Source organism: Ammospiza nelsoni, chromosome Z, assembly GCF_027579445.1.
Source record: "Ammospiza nelsoni isolate bAmmNel1 chromosome Z, bAmmNel1.pri, whole genome shotgun sequence".
Lineage (NCBI taxonomy): Eukaryota > Metazoa > Chordata > Aves > Passeriformes > Passerellidae > Ammospiza > Ammospiza nelsoni.
Window position 1 is genome coordinate 22289513 of NC_080669.1, and position 17234 is coordinate 22306746.

The 17234-nt window shown below is 40.2% G+C and overlaps 1 protein-coding gene across 1 annotated transcript in view; it reads right to left on the reverse strand.

The window, feature by feature from the left end:
• Window positions 1-2044: 2044 nt before the first annotated feature.
• DGKQ (diacylglycerol kinase theta) overlaps window positions 2045-17234 on the reverse strand; it is an 85601-nt gene continuing 70411 nt past the window's right edge. Inside the window, exons 18-23 of the mRNA XM_059493070.1 lie at window positions 16508-16689; window positions 14932-15032; window positions 10584-10730; window positions 9304-9415; window positions 7735-7887; window positions 2045-6644 (exon numbers count right to left, since the gene is read on the reverse strand). Coding sequence (XP_059349053.1) covers window positions 6474-6644; window positions 7735-7887; window positions 9304-9415; window positions 10584-10730; window positions 14932-15032; window positions 16508-16689 — 866 coding nt within the window. The 3' untranslated portion in view covers window positions 2045-6473. The remainder of the gene's footprint in view (window positions 6645-7734; window positions 7888-9303; window positions 9416-10583; window positions 10731-14931; window positions 15033-16507; window positions 16690-17234) is intronic.

Here is a 17234-nt window from a genome sequence, read left to right on the forward strand (position 1 = left end):
TCAAAATAGCAGTGAAGGCTTTATAAGCACCCAAAAATTACACAATAAATACTCAGTAATACTTCAAGCACCTCTTGCTATCGAGTTTGGCAAGATAAGCAGCACTAAGAAATGGATGCCATGGTGAGACAAGGTATTAGCAGTTTGACTCAGGCACTCTTGATTGGTGCCTGCCTTCAGAAAGCAAAAGAGCTTGTGTGGCATACTCTGTGGTGGTGAGAGAGAGGACTGTAAGTGCCAGGCAGTCACCAGACTTACAACCTTTCTGCAATCAAGCACAAGGGCAGGCTCTCTGCTCTTCAACCTGCAGTGATCTGTATGGGGAGAAGCTCTGCCTTGTATGGCTGATGTTTAACTGGGGAGTTGCTGCCAGAGGTGTAATAGGGCATATGCACAATATAAATGAAGCCATATCTGAAATCAGGTTGTCCCCAAAATAACACACTTGACCAGTGCAGAGTGACATGCTAAATGGGTATGCTGCCAGGAGAGCTCAGAGGGATAACTACACCAGTAACACTGCCCTATTAAAAATACTTTGCTTTGGGATAGATCTTTAATATCTACAAACATTTATTTTAAGACTTCAACTTCTTCAGCACTGATCTGCTATAAAACCTTCTCATAAATTATCTTCATAAAAAATAAAGTCACTCTTTCAGAAAACATGTTCAATATAACACACTTGTATCAGTACAAATTCTGTCCTGTGAGTCCATGGCAGAGAAGCCATAACCCACACTGAAATCTCTCCAAAGCAACATAACCAGGACTCTAAAACCAGAAGGTAACTATTCCATTAATTACCATGGTAAGCAGAAACAGTGCTTCCCAAACACACAGAGTGCAATGTTTCAGTGGACATGTATGGGTTTACAATCAATAGTCTCTGTCCTGTAAACATTGAAACTGCCACTCTAACTGCAGGTTAAGGTTAATAATTTGCATTCATTTTACTGCACTCCACACATACAATGCCTAAACTGCTAAAAAAGAAACCACAACAAAACAAAAATATTAAATAGCAAAAGGAATGAAGGCTTTGGGCTGGATGTCTCCTGAAACTAAGTGTCAAATCAGTAAGTGTTGACATTATAAATAAAACTTGAACATTATTTTACGCATTATAGAAGCAGTCTAGTAAAACCTAAAACTTAGAATAGCAGCAAATTTGCTCAAAAATGTACACAAACGTTCAGTCAGTCAGCTATAAATACATTCTGCAATGTGAGAAGCCATCTCTATCCCCAAGCAGGCTTTCAAGGAGAACACAGTGTTAGACATGGATGGGGATCAGGAACACTGCAGCTGGAGAAACTCCTGAACAGTTGTATTCTACAAACTTGTTCTCATTGTTATCTGAAAGTGCATCTCTTTATCTGTAGAATCATCCCCATATTTACAAAAAAAGTACAAACATTGCAATTTTGCCACACTCTAAGCCTATCTAATCTGTATTTTCTGTTAAGTGCAAAAAGTATAATGAAGTTATACATATTCTGATGCATATAAAATCGAAGCCTGAAAATGAGGCAACGTTGTCACCGGTGAATCCAAGGCAATTCAGTAGTTGCCAAATCTTTGCTGTGCAGCTGTTAAACGGCTAAAGTAGAAGCTGAAGTAGAAATTAAAGAATAGTCTAAGCCAAACTGACAGAGCAGCCTTCAGAGCAGGAACTCCACTCCCCTACTCTCCATACACATTCACCAGCACATGCTCATACCTTCATTACCAGTTTTGGTACAGAACTAGGTCCAAAGGGCAGGAGGGCAGCCTGGCAGAAACAGGAAGATGTGCAGTCACTTTGAAGGTGGTAAGGAAGACTTATGGGGTGCAGACTGAAAAAGTATCTACTGCCAGTGCAAAAGTCTAATAAGCCCCCAGTACTGGTGCTGGAATATGGACTGGAGACTGTGCAAGACAGAGCATACCTACAGTCAGTACATTATTAAATACACATGCAACAAATCTGTTGTGTCTTCAACGTAAGCCCTTTTAAAGTGTCACAACAGCTCCTCTTACCTTCTCCTCCCACAAAAAGAGGTTTCATTTGATAATGACATTTATATGACAACAGACTGCTACAGAATCACGTGCATGCATAAATGCTGAGCAATTTGAAACAGCTGACATTGAGATCAAGTACAATATTTGCTTCTAAAGACACTAAATCAATACAATATTTGTAAGAGGGTAACCATGAGGATTAACAACTGTGTATAACAGTTCATTTAGTTTTGTTCCTTAGGTAAGTCTTGCAGTGACAGCTTTCTCCTAGTTCTTAAAATGCTACAATAGCCATTGCCACTGGTTTTAGACACACAGATACTTGACTAAATCTAGAAAGAGCAAGCAGAGCTCAAACTGCATAAATGCAGAAACTGTACTCTAAACATGGTTGTGCTTTCACTATATTGCCATCATGTTGTGTTGGAAAGTACAAGTCCTGCCTCATATCCAAAACCAGTGAAAGGAAGATCCAGAAGTGAGTGCTGTCAGAATGCTGTAACAGGGCAAAAGCTGTATAATTAGGCACTGTGGAAGGAAATACAATAAGGCGTAGTCTTAAACAGTGTGTGCACATGTATGTACACACAGGTATGTACACACATGTATAAAGAAAAGGTTTTTGGCAAAATAACCCTTTCATCTAAAACTCAATGCAGTGAAAACACCAGCAATTTAAACTGTACAAATCAAGGGTAAAAGCCATGGGGGGAAAAAGCAGCAAATCTTCTGAAGTAGCACCCGTATCTTAGGGATGAGCTTTTGAATTTTAGTTCTACTAATTCAAGGCAGAGGTAATGTGTTTATCCATCAAAATAGATCAAAATAGATTTTAACCTGCTAACCACCTGCACTAGTCTGTAACATTGTGGTATCTGAAAGGAACCAGGGTTTTTAGGACCCTTCTCTCCCCAGTGCTGGCAATGCCTAAGTAGGACACTAATAAAAGGTCAGGAAAGTGTACCTCAGCAGGAGAGATGCTAATTGTGCTGTTTGTGCCTGCCATGGTTTATAGGCAAGGTAAAAAGGCAGTGGAGAGAGGATGAAGGAGTGTGCTCCGGATAGCAAAGAGCGTGCATCTCTTCACTGTCCACAGTTACAGCTCCTGGTCCTGTGTCCCTGATATTATTTAACACCTGTCTGGACAGAACTGAGCCTCTTCCCCTACACTTTTGTTGCTGCATTATTTGAAGTACTTGGCCATGTGACTACTAGGCTCTCTCACAATACTACTCAAACAGTCAGTGTGGAGAATCATCTATCTGCCCATTGTCACATAAATTATACTGCATTGTTACTTTCAGTGGAAAGGCTATGTCTAAATGTTTCATATTAACTGTGAAGAGTTTACCCCCTCCCTTCATGCAGGCCTTGCATACCATGGAAGAAAATACTAGGCCTTCTCAGACACCATATGCAATGAAAATATGAGAAAAAAACACACACACACATACACATATTCTTTACAGAACCTGAAACTAGAACATCTTAATGGAGGGGTTAATGAGCGAGTTTCTCCTTTTAAAAGCTTTACAGGAAGTTTCCTGTCTCAACTGAATCTGTTTTGCCATCAAAACACATTAAGCATCATTTTTGATGCACAGAGGCCTTATATACTAAGTGTTTTTCTTAAGCTATGTTTTCATTCCAGTGTGGCACTCATCTACTCAAATACATGGCACTTGGTTTCTCGGATAAAAAGAAAAGGGAACAAAACTCAAAGCCTTCTGGTCCTTTACCAGGATGCCCTCTGGAAGCTAGGAAGAGATCACACTCATACTTCAGAGTCACCTTGCTACCATGATGCTATCCCAAAACAGGCTTTTACAGAGTTCCAGGGATGGGAAATTGTCATGAGGAATATGCCACAGAAAGGGGCCCTCTGATTAAAATATTGTGACCTGTGAGTTTTGTATTATTTCAGATAACAGATACAGAGCAAAAGGAGAGACCGGCAGGTGCTTAACAAGCCAAGAACTTGAACACTGTCAGATACATGATGCAGGATTATATATGCCTGGAAAAATAGTAAGACAGCCTTATTTATTTGGGCTGCAGAAGACAGTCCGTACCAGAAATCTTAAAATTTATGCACGTTTTCTGTAACAAAAAGCCCAGCTTCCATTACTGAGTCAGCAGCTGGAAAGTAGACCATGCATTCTTTCTGCTGTCCCAAGGATACCAAGCAGTTTCTCTCTTTTTCTGGACAATTATGGAACAGCAGCCTGTTCCAGATTTCCTCTCTAATTTGTGAGCTTCATTCAGACAGTGCACATCCTGAAATACAATACTTGGTCCTCCCTACTTGTAATGCTGGTACCAGGATGCCAGAAGAGGCCCAGCTGACCCCTCATGCCCAGGCTCTAAAGAAGACAACCCTGTGTTTAATGATCAGGAAGACAAGGCTTTTAGCTCTGTACTATACAAACAATTTCCTTCATAACGTGAGTCCAGTTTTCATGTTGAATGAAAGCGAAGTTTTAGTCCACACTGTGGGACCTGAAGAACATCCCCAAATATAAATTAAGAATTTAAACAATTAAGAAAAGGTTTCACTCAAAATAAAAGTAATTCCTCCAACTGCATCTCTACCAGAAAACTGAGAAGGAATCCCTAGATTGAAAGGAGAAGCTGCAGGCATCTGCCATTTTTCCATAGCTGTTTTGTCTCTCTTTCTAGCTTTAGCTGCATCATTCTCTTGCTGTAGATGACATTCACACCCTCGTTGCAGCACGACCAGAAAATAGAAAGCACGTGTAATGGTCAGCTGTTGCTGAAGCTGTCACACTGCTAGGAGTACAGACTCATCGAGACCCAGCAAGAACTGCATCAGCATGTAACTGGCTCCATCACAAAACAGCTTTTGTGTATTTCAAAGTTACACTTAAGTCCCCCAAAGCAGCTAGAGATGTTTTCCTAGACATGCTGGCAAGAGGTATGCTCTAAAGGCTAACACTCAAGTGATGAATTTGTGCCACCCACAGCTGAAATAGTTATTACTGTGCAACAGAGGACAAGGAGGCCCACCATACGGCTAAGTAGGCTCTAGCCAACACGGCTTAAGCAGCTGCAAGCAGCAGATGCATAGAAGTGGCAAAATCTTGCAGGCCCCACCCCCTGCCCACAAGTGGCTCACTTGCAGGCCCTTTATGTATGATGTTGACCAACAGTGAAAGGTTCAGTTCCTGGGGAACCACAGTGAGATGAGACAGCAGAGATGTGAGTGAAGGACAACAAGACTATAGCCATGGACAGCAGATCTGCATGGCGTATGGCAGGCGTATGGCTGCTCCAGCACAAAGCTGTAAAACTACTGGATCGCCACAGCTTCAGCAGATGGGTAAACACAGAGAGGTGGTCTTGGCCTCACAGGAACTGATGAAGAAACAGCCTCTGAAGAGCACACACTCATGCAAGTGAGAAAAGACAGTCACTGTGTCCCTGGGCCCACACCTAGTAACACCCACAAAGACTTGAGAAGCCTAGCGAAGTAAGTGAATTTCATTATGACTCTCACATTCCCAGTTATTTGAAGCCTGGATGCTAAGGCTCCTCAGTAAAGCTATACTGCACATCAGTTCAGCTCTAACATATGACTGCTAATTTACTTAATTGAGCACTAAGTGGTACTTCTTTTAACCTAATTAATGATGATTCTTGAGCTTGCTGTTATATAACAGTCCAAATTCAGGAAAATGAAACAACACAAGTAAAGTCAAGACAGAAGAGTCTGGTGTCAAAGTTAATGGTTTCAGTGATAAAAAAGAATTGGTATAACATACTATTGCCTTGGGTATTCTTGTTCCTTTTTATTTTTAGAGTTGTAGCTAATGAAATTCAAATGCCTTTTAAAACTGGCTTTGGCTGAATAACGAGAAACTAAGCTACAATTGAAAAGTTGCTCTACAGGCTGTTCCCCCTTCATTCATGCTGTCCAAATACTGTTGAAGTAAATGCTCTGAAATATTTTGACTCAACTGTTCTACTACTTTCTCTCTTCCCAGTGCACTGGGATCCTTTTACAGAAATAATCTCTCCTGTGTTTTGTATTTTTCTCTTTACACTTGTACTGTTTCAGCTATGCTATTTGGACTGATCTAAGGAGCTCTCAGCAGCTCGTGCTTTTGCCTTTTTTTGGTTAGGATGCTACTGTGAGCATTAATTTAAAGGAACACATTTTCAGTTCTAGTACAATTAAAAAAATTATCTATGGAATGATTTTCTTTAAGAATGAACTGGGAGGAGGGAAAGATTTTTTTGTGAAGGCAAATCCATAAATCTCAGCATCTTGGAATCTCTGTTTGGCTGGGAAACAGCTTACAGAAAAGCAACCCCAAGTAAACATTTCAGATGAGACAAGTGGTACATAATAGTTATTTGTGACAATGAGGAACTATCTTTGAAAGACAAAGAAGAACCCAGTACTATCAAAATGTAATGAAAGGCACACTCATAGGCAACACTCTTCACGACTTGTCTGCACTCTGTTTTCCTGGGCCAGGGTGGTATCTACCATAGGCATGAACACAGGTCTCCCCTTTGCGTCCTCCTTCAGAGACTGATGTGCTATCCACCTTCATCTCTTTCAGGCTTCCAGTTTTTTTCTGCTTCTGCTTGGATTTTTTCAACATATGGACCTAAAATTGAAAAATTTAAAGGAAGTTATTAAAATATCTGTAGTCATCAATTAGCTGATCTAAGGCAACGAACTAAAAACCAAGTAAAAAGCTGAAAAACATATAAATACACAACTATCTGGTGCATCTATCCTTGTAAAGCTATAGGATTTACTGCTTTTTTTACATAAACATATGCACATTATATATATGTATGTGTGTGCATATATATTCCTGTACACACATATCTATATATACCCATATATATAGATAACTAATCAGTAACCTGGTAGAAGAAGAAAAAATGTTTCTCACAAGTTAGGTTTGCTCTCTCTCCCACTTTCCATTACCCTTCCATTTCATCTCATGAAAAGAACAAAGTTTTAACATATTCTGAAACTTTGAGGTATGACCCTCTCTTTCACTTCTCCTCAGCAAGGCAATGGTTCTGGTACCCCTCCCAGAACAGCTACATATCCTTTGAGCTTGCCTACAGCAGCATATGTCTGTGAGTTGAAAAGGCATCCCTAAGACAGCAAGCAAATGTGAGACTGGTGTGTACCACAGTCACCTACTGCAAAATGTTTATTTCACAATTTCAAAGTCAATAGAGAAGTTAAATTCTTAGGGAGCTGATGCTGTCTTTTATGTACAAATTGAGATATTCAAGAAAAAAACAGACACTGATTACCCAAGTCTTTTTCACAGGCCTTGTTCCTCTCTTATTAATTTTTCTCCTTTGCTACTGCTGTCTGACAGACCTTCCCTTCTCCAGCAGACTGATTCCTACCTCGCACACTGCACGACTACCATGGCCTTTATAACTGCCCTGCTTCAAGAAAAGCAACACTGCCTGCAGATCTCAATACAGAGGAAAAATTGGATCACTAGGCCAAAGCTCAGGGACTATTTTTTTAAACATGAGCATCATCTGAGCCACTGGAGAGAGCCTTCAAACTGTGCTCGTTAGAAATTGTCGTGTCAGTTACCACGTAGTGCTAAGCAGCTCCTTTAGGGTTCAGCATGAGAACACAGACAAGCAAGATAATATGGTAACATCCAGTGCAGGAGGAACAAAGTCAAATGGCTAAGAGAAACCCACACCCAGTACCTTTGGTCCTGCAGCAGAAATTATAATCTGGCCAGGGGCCTGAATCCAGGGCTCTCCATCAACTTGAACTGGAATTGGCTTTAGGAGCGTTACACGGAAATATGAGCCTTGAGCTATGCGGATTCCTGATCGAAAACCACCTTGGACTTGACCCTGTTAGGGAGTAAAAGCCAGGATATCAATCACCCCAAGTAACAAGAAGTACAAATACTAGCTGCAATTAAACTGGGTGGATATTATTTTATTCTCACCTGACATTTAAAGTTTCAGCTAAAAAACTGCTTAGGCAAAACTAGGATACCTTTACTGCCCCAGCATTAATTATTTCAGCTAGTCCAGGAAGGAGAACTCCCCTGCAGGCTGCAGGAGGCAAAACAACTCCCAAAGCAAAGCTGTTTGTATACGAAGGTTGGCCAAGGAGCATACACTCACAAAGGTCTTGTTTGCTTTGGTTTCCCCCTCCATAACACAGTGAATACTTCTAAAACCACCTAATTATACACACAGACTTTGGCACATGTGAAATTCCAAAGTCTAAAAGCAGTTTATTAATCAGAGAAAGTTCTTCCAAACTCAACTCCAAATGTGGGAGTAAAAACCTTAATATCACAAATCCAAAGCACAGGTTTGTTAACATTTATACTCCAAAGCTGCTTCTACTTTCACAAAAGATTTAAGGATCTCTACCAAAACAACTCTTTAGTGTATTTTAGAAGATCTAAATTACAAAATAAAGCTGACCAACACTAAAGATTAAGCTCCACAAAATTTAAGCACCCACGTTTCCATTTTTGGCAGTTTTATGGATTAGTTATCTCTAGCTACCTGACCACATATACTTTTTCAGCAGCAGATTTCTTTAAACAGTGGTAAGATATGAAGACAAAAATAACCTACCATCCCACAGGAGTGCATTACTAATAGCAAATCATTGTAAAAACATGTAATACATGAAAGAATTAAAAAAGAATTCCATAAGTTGAGTCATAATATTCTTTGCGGGAACAGCATACCACCTGCTTGATGTAGCATTCAAATCAAGAGCATCAAGTATCATATTCTCAGTGACAGGTGTTGGAAAGCCTGTGGCAGATAATTATAAAACAACCTGTCTTGATGGAATCTCCACTGTGATTGTGATGAAGTATAACAAAACTTTTCACAAATACACTAGGTGAAGGGTACGTGTTTTTGTAGTATTATAATAAAATCTTGTTTTCATCCCATGAACCATTCCATGTGGACACCATGATACCTATTATGAGAAAGCCAGTGCATTCCATAATACAGACATATATTTGTATTTTATATATACACATATATTGCAGAATATATATATATATACATATACGCACATACGTATGTTTCTCTACTTGGTTCAGAGTCTAGTTAAGTCATGAAGCATAAAAATCCCCATGGATTTTTAACAAGTTCTCAATTGCTACTACTTGTTCTTACCCAACCTTAAGAAAGAGGCATAACGGCACTTTCAATGCGCTGCTTGTCACAGAAATGAGCCTGTCCCATAAAATGCATGTTTCTCCTGAGCTGACTGGGATGCCAACTCACCATGTGCACGACGCCAGTCACACCAACCACCTCCAGCAGGCCGTCATCGATGCGAGGCTTCTCAAAGCGGTTGTCACTTTCAGAGCCCCAGAGGTCGGCCCCAGAGCCCCAGCTGTGTGGAGAGCACACCTGTGACCACCTGTGCTCTGCCCCAGGCACGCTCCCTGGTGCCCTGCTAAAGGTGGCTGGTTTCATAGCCTTCAAAAGCTACACACTCTGCTCCCCCACCAGCTGGAGGGAGCAGTTTTCCTGCATTGTAAAAGCAGGGGTCCTTTTTCTAAAATCTGGAAGAATTTTTATCAGATCTTTTAGTAGTAAAAGAAGCGAAGTAAATAGTTTCAGTTGGAAAGCAAAGGTGTAAATAGGAAGAAGGTAACTCTGTAGAGTTTTAGATTGCTGGGAAATACAGGAAATACAGCTAAACTAACCCTTAATTTTCAAGACTAAAGAACTTAACATAGCTCTTAATGGTCTTGACAACATTCACAGAAGTTACTGAAGAGAAACTAAAGCTAAAACAATTATCAAGATTTCATTCTTGTACCTGGCCAAAAGCACCTGTAGTTAGGCAGATATTCATGCACTTCAGTCCTCTGAAATGCTTCTGACAATTTAAACCATCTGCTTTTTGTGCAGTACTGACCCTTCCCACTCAAATCACTTGCTTATTGTTTAGGCATATGAACTACTCATCACTTAATTGGGATCTTTTCTTCTCCACAGCTCTCATGTGCAATGTGTATTTGTGTACATGTAAAAAGGAGTATTTGAATAAAACATTTTCAGACTGAAATGCAAAGAGATGCAGGTTGTTTAAGACAAGACAGTACTTGAAAAAATAATAGTATGGCAGGATTAATTACCTGCTGGTTTTGTGCAAATAGAAAACCTACCTCAATCAACATCACATCTAAGGAAGCCAGATCTCCTGTGGAATTACACAACAGTTACTCTAGCTCCCTGCAGGTGTCAAGGAAGCACTCACAGACCTGTAAAGGTATCTGAACTGTGGTCTTCCATGGCTACCCAGGTAGCATCGCACACTTCATGTATATTGACCAGTTGCCTGTAGGACCTGGGCAGTGTCTTACAGTGAAATCCTGGCCTTCACTGCAGGAACTGCTTAGGTACCCAGTCCCCAACATGTCAGAAAGTGTGTGCAGGCTGATGGTCATTGATCCTGTTACCTAGCCATTTGGGATTTGATGCTCAAATACCGAGCAGCAATTCTACACACACATTCCTGCATGCTCACAAAGGATCCTTCCTCTTATTTTTACCTGGGTATATTAATAAAGATGAGTCCTTCTATACTTGGTAACTCCACCTCGTGCTGGTCCACTTGCAGCTTTATGTCCTTGTGCAGGTTTCTAGTGTGGCTTATCTTCTGCAGCCCAACTTTCACATAAACTCCCTTGTTGTGAAACCTAGGAGCAGACAAGGATCTTGTAACTAAAAGATAAGGCCAAGCATAGCACTCTTCCCTGTATGTATACCACTATTGTCCTCTAGCGGGTATATTTAAAGAATTTTTCAATTAAAACCCATTTCAAATTCTTCTAGCTTTACTGCATAAAAACAAAGCATAAACCATGAACTGCTGCTTTACATACCTTTACTTAAGGGATGATTCTGCTGTTGAGGCATGTGCAGATTGTGAAATTTTATTACAGAAAAATGGTCCCTTCTTGAAGCATTGCCTGAATACAATGCCTCTTTGAAATGTAAACTCCTAGGCTGGAAGATTACATTTTTGATTAAGACTTAGAGGTCATCATGACCAATTTTAAATGGTTTTCTCAAGCAATACTACAATACTTATGGCAAAAAAAAAAATTTGAAAATCTTTGCTTTATACATTCCTAATTAATTTGAAATATACTTAGCTTCAGAAACTTAAAACAGGCTTAGTAATTTCAACTTGTAACAGAGCTCTAACATCTCTAATTTTAGAATAAAAAAGATGAGGAAGATTTTTATGGCATCCCTAGAAATGGCAAAATATTTTAAGAATAACATAAACAAAAGATAATCAAACACACAGACTATTTTCTTCTATAATGGAAACCTTTGGATACATGGCCTTCAGGGCAACCTTTACATAAAAAGCATAAATTTCCATTATTTTACCCTACTAGTAAATGGTTGTTGTTGGAATTCATCTCTGCAAAATCTCTCCAGCATTACATCTAAATACTGTAGACATTAAAGTGGGGAAGACAGCCAATGCAGGTTACACCCAAATCTTCAGACAGAGACTTACTTTTCAGTTATCTTAAATTATTACATTGCAAATGATTAGTCCTATGTCCTAACTGTTTAAAATAGCACCAAATTAAAGGTACTTCAGGTAACACCATTTAACATACACTTCTGCTCCATGCAAGATGTGTCTATGCTAAGACAGCTTTTGTCTAATTTGGATAGAACTGAAAAATGCTGGAATATCAGTAGGAAAAACAACACTTGCAATATCCCCAAGAAGTATTTATTTCTCTTGCATGAAGAAGGAAGCCTTCAGAAACTGAAAGAATACTTCACAGTGCCCTAACTGCAGAACAGTTGCATATGTCTTTAAAAAAGTACAAAGCTGCATTAAATTGCGCAAAATATTCTCCCAAACCTTGCATTTAGGAAACTGCTTGCCATGGCAATCTCCTGCCATTTTGGATGGTACAAGTAAGATGTGATCTCTTCTGCAGGATGCAATCCTAAAGACTGCTCCAGGATACCCTGGGAGTGACTTGGATGAAGACCAGATGCCTCCTCAGCAAGTTCACTGACAACACAAAGCTGGGAGAACTGGTTGATATCCCAGAGAGCTCTGCAGCCATTCAGAGAGACCTTGACAGGCTGGAGAGATGGGCAGAGAGAAAAAATCTGAAATTCAACAAAGAGCAAAGGGAGAGTCCTGCATCTAGGAGAAATAATCCCATGAACCAGCACGGGCTGGGGGCAATCTGCTGGAGGGCAGCTCTGAGGAGAAAGACCTGGGTGTCCTGGTCCATGTGTCCTGTCCATGTCCTGAACCACAAGCTGTCCATGTCCATGTGTCCTGGGGGCCAAGAGGCCAACTGGATTCTGGGTGCAGTAGGAAGAGCATAACCTGCAGGTCAAAAGAGGTGATCCTACCCCTCTGCTCAGCCCTGGTGAGGTACATCTTCAGTCTGTGTCCCATTTTGGGCTCCTCAGTACAAGAGAGACATGGAGCTCCTGGATTGTGTCCAGTGAAGGGCAACAAAGATTATTAAGGGACTGGAGCATCTCTTTAACCAGGAAAGGCTGAGGGAGTTGGGCCTGCTCAGCATCAAGAAGAGAGGAAACCTTATCAATGTCTGTAAGTCTCTGAAGGGACAGTATCAAGAAGGCAGAGCCAGGCAACAAGCAAAGGTAAGAGGCAATGAGCAGAAACTGATGCACAGTTCAACCTGAACATGAGGAACAATTTCTTTACTTTTCTTTGCAATTTCTAACTGAGCACTGGAACAGATTGTCCAGAGAAGGTGTGGAGTCTCCCTCACTGGAGATATTCAAGAAGCATCTGGAATACAATTCTGTGCCAAGTGCTCTGGGATGACCCTGCTTGAGCAGGGAGGTTGGAGAAGATGACCACTGTAATCTCTTCCAACCTGACCCACTCTGTGATTCTGTGAATGAAGGCAGATGCCCTGTCATTAAATTTTACACTGTGAAGAAAACTTACATAGTTTGGCATTCACCAATGCAAAGACGATCACTGTCACAATAGACACTATTTTTATCTGCCCCGCAATGCAAGATCAGTGTTGAATTCCTGCAGGGGTGTTACCACTACACTTGGAGCTGCTAGCTAAAGGTAAGCAGTCCAGAGCATAAAAAGAGACTCTTCTGAGTGAGGCCAGAGAGCACACAGCTTTTGGGACATGTATCAGTTTAAGGTCTTGCTTCAGAAGAGCACTCAATCCTGTATTTCTTCCAAGGACTACCTGCAATTTCTGTTGCGACAACCGAAAACTTCCTGTTCTGCACTCAAGAGTAGCGAGCTTGCCTGCCAGCAACTGTGGCATTTTGCATTAAGTAGATACCATTTTTAGTGAATTTACTAGAAATATTAAAAAAAAAACCTATCTAATATTACTGACAAGAGTGTGCACTTGCTTATGACGGAGAAGCACAAATTCAACTATTTTAGCAGTCATTTTCACAGGCAGTCAAAGGTAAATATCATGTGTCAGCACAGTTAGCATGCACAAGCTTTTGGCATCTGCAAAAATGTACCTCAATTCCTTATTTCATGTTTCCTTTACAGAAGTATATAGTCCTTTAGATTTGGGGGAAAAAAATTAATTCTCTTCTTTCCCACAAGTCCTTCAAGTCACTCTGCAAGAATGATACCAAGACATTGTCCACTGCACTATGGATGCTGCACACTGGGAAATGACTGAGATGAAGACAAGGATGAAAAGCACACAGGGCAATAGCAATCAAAGTACATCCCTTAAATGCAGTGGCAATAAGAAGAGGATGCATATTTTGAAATGCTGCAGCTTTGCAAATATGGAGTAGTATATTTTGAAGAAAGAATGAACATAACTTGTACATTATATTAACTGCACAAGTCCATCTAGGAAAGTTTCTCCTACTAGAATGGACACTGCTGCACACAAACTTGTTAACTGACTTTACTACCTGAGATGCTTTCAGTCAAGTATTGAAAATGCAAACCAGTGGCTCATAGCAACTTATGTGCCAGGAGCCACCTATATTTACATCAACAACTGTATTAGTCAGTTTTTAAGAAAAGCACCATGAGCAATACCTGTAATGACAGGCAGAACACTACAAGACAGGTTGGATTACACATCATTGCACTCATAACTGGTCAGAGAATATTTTTAATAGTTACGGTTTGAACACTGCATAGTTGTAACTGGCTGTTGTAACTCTGACAACCAAGAGACAATTTAGAAGGCATTTAATCACAAACACAGATGACAGCAAACAAAACCGGTTTCTATAAGGAATTACTGATTAATAACACAGATATGATTTCTTTTGCTCATCAATTTCAGCAACTGTGGGAAGGAGAAAAAGTCCCATTACTGGTTGATGTGCATGCCAGAGAGGAGGAAGGTCTCGTCAATACATTTTTAACAACATTCTCACTTGATATATCGAGAGTTTTTTATGCTTACATGCAGGTGCTGCAACAGCACTAGGCAAAACAAAAAAAGGTACAGTAGAAGTTCTGAACACTTCTGAACAATGCTTATTGCTCATGTAGCAGCACTGCCTTCACTCTTGCTAAAGGCTTTGAGCAAGAGATACTTCCGCTATCTCAAAATTTCACTAAACTCAATAATGCAGTTATTGGCAACTAAAAATGCTGAATAACAATGACATGGCTTCCAAAAACTGCTTTGTTGCTCTCTCAGTAGAGGAAAAAAACCCCAAACCATACCCAAATCAACAAAACAAAGGAACTTTGTGTCTATGAGTTCCTGGCTAGCTTAATTCCTCCTTGTCCCAGCTATGCCACAAGCAATATTAGTGGATACCTGTAGCATTTAAGATTATCATTTGCAGTGTAAATTCGAAGTAATGCAATACCACAAAATTGACCTTCATACCTAGTTGCCCCAGGATTACCTGCTATTAAATTTCCCTGGTTCTTCTTCTCTAGCGTGATGAAAGTCCAAGCTCAACTCTGCATCAATGCCAAGACCACAGTAATTGTTCATCTGTACAATCTGACCAAAAGGAAAAAAAAAAGCTATCATTTCCTGCTTACATTTATAAATGAAAAGTGAAGACGTTCCAAAGTTTTTCAACAAAAGCAAGCTTTGCAGATGATTCTTCCAAGTCACTTGCATCTTGACAGATTCTGGAAAACATTTTCCAGAAACACTGCACTAAAAATAAAGCTGCATGAACAACTGTTGACATGCTTAGTCATTATTTCCAAAGTATCAGAAACTTCAAAATTTAATATTTTAATTAAAAGTAACAGGCATAATAAGGCAGAAATAAAAGCAAATGCAGAAATAAAACCAACTCAACCTCTCAAAGCAATTCTATGCAATAACTCCACAAGCTGCTGAACACTAATGCCACTATTATTTTTGGCATCAGCCATGGATTTATATTACATCATTGGGAAGACAATCTTACTTACTTTGGAAGGTAACCAGCTTACACCAGATGAATGAACAACTTGACTTCATCTACTCAGCTGCGTTTTAACTAGCTCCCTATATGCCAACCTCAAGTTTCTACAGATTTCGACCATTTCTTCCATTAAGTCTTTCTCTGCATGCCAGTTCATTCCATAACATCGTAGGCCTTACTCTCCCATCCTTCCTTTTAAAAAGCAGACGGGGAAAAAAAGCCCCTGTCTCCACTAAGTGAAAAATAGCTGGAACCTGAGCATCTTAAATCCTCCAACTGACTCATAATGCCTAGGATTTTCCAGTGACCAGACTAAAATCTTGGACAATTGCTACCATTGTTACGATTTCCTGCCTTTTTTTTTTTTTTTGCAAGCCCCTTGTCCATTTCTTCCTTTCTTCTGAAAAGAGACAGAACCAGGATTCACATAGAGCTCCAAAGTCACCATTTACAGTTAACAGTTTTATTTTCCTAAAGAGAAACAAGTTCATATGAACCAAGTGACAGTAACTTTCACTCAAAACAACAAAAAAAAAAGCAAAAAAACAAAAAAGCAAGATGGCACATATACAGACACACAACAGCAGTAAGATGATGGAAGTATTTACTTCCTGTATATGCTAGCAACTCCTAGTAATTTCTTAAACTGTGAAAGAGAAGATGAGAGTGACTCTTGTAGAAGGGAATGTTTTTTGGTTGACACTCCAGTTTTACAAGTGTTTTGGCATTTCTTCCCAAGCCTTTTCTTATTTGAGAAATAATTTTTTTCCAGCTGAAGCAGATAGGAGTGCCATCGTCATGTGAATCTTTTAATTAATCCTCTATCAGATGCTTTTTGCTAAACAGTGACAAAAGATGCTCTGCAGTCAACGAGCCCTGCCAGAACCGAAACACTAGGTCCAGAGGTGTGCTGTATTCAGTAAGAAATAGCCCAGTAAGGCCCAAGCACAAAGACAAGTGAGCAGTAAAAATTAAACTATACTAATTCCCATCCTCTTTGTGATTTTCACTAGAGCAACAGTTCCTAAGAATCACACCCAAACAGTGCCCAGCTCACCTTGGGAGGCTCAGGTTCCGCAATGCCATTTTCTGCTCCTTCAGCTGGCTCTTCTGCATCCAAAAGGATAGTCCAGCGATCCATAAGAACATCATCTGCCTCATCCACAGAAACCAAAATGGAGTATGGGTCCTCCCCACTGTAGCCAGCTCCCCAGCGCAAGACTCTCCCCAAGTCATTACCTGGGCAACAGTGAAGAATACCAAAAGGTGACTGCGTTTCACAATCAGTGCATCAGCCCAGTTTTACAAATCACACTGCACTAAGGTGCTCCAATCAAGTCACACAACTCATTAATTTAGAAGGAAAAGTTAACTAGCACCAAAAAAAAAAAAACAAAACCACCTAAGCTGTATTGTGTTTGCACATGTGCTTACCACTGCATACAGACACACTGAAGCATTTGCACAAAAAGTAGTAGGAAAAAAAACCTGTTGTGGAGTTGAGGCACTAGGGAGCAAGTGAGCTTGTTGTCTACAGCAACGGCTGATGCACCTGTGGTTATCAGGAGGAGGATATTTTGCCCTCCCAACTCCTGCCCACTTGCCCACACACATATCAACACTCCTGCTGCTTGTTTCTCCTGATGCTGTTTTTCTGGAAGCATGACTCACTTCTTTGAAAAGCTGATAGATACCGTGTTTTACTTTCCAGCACCAGCCAGAACTCAATCTCATGGCATCTCAGCTGCAAAACCGAGTCCTGTGTCAGACTGATAAAGATAAAA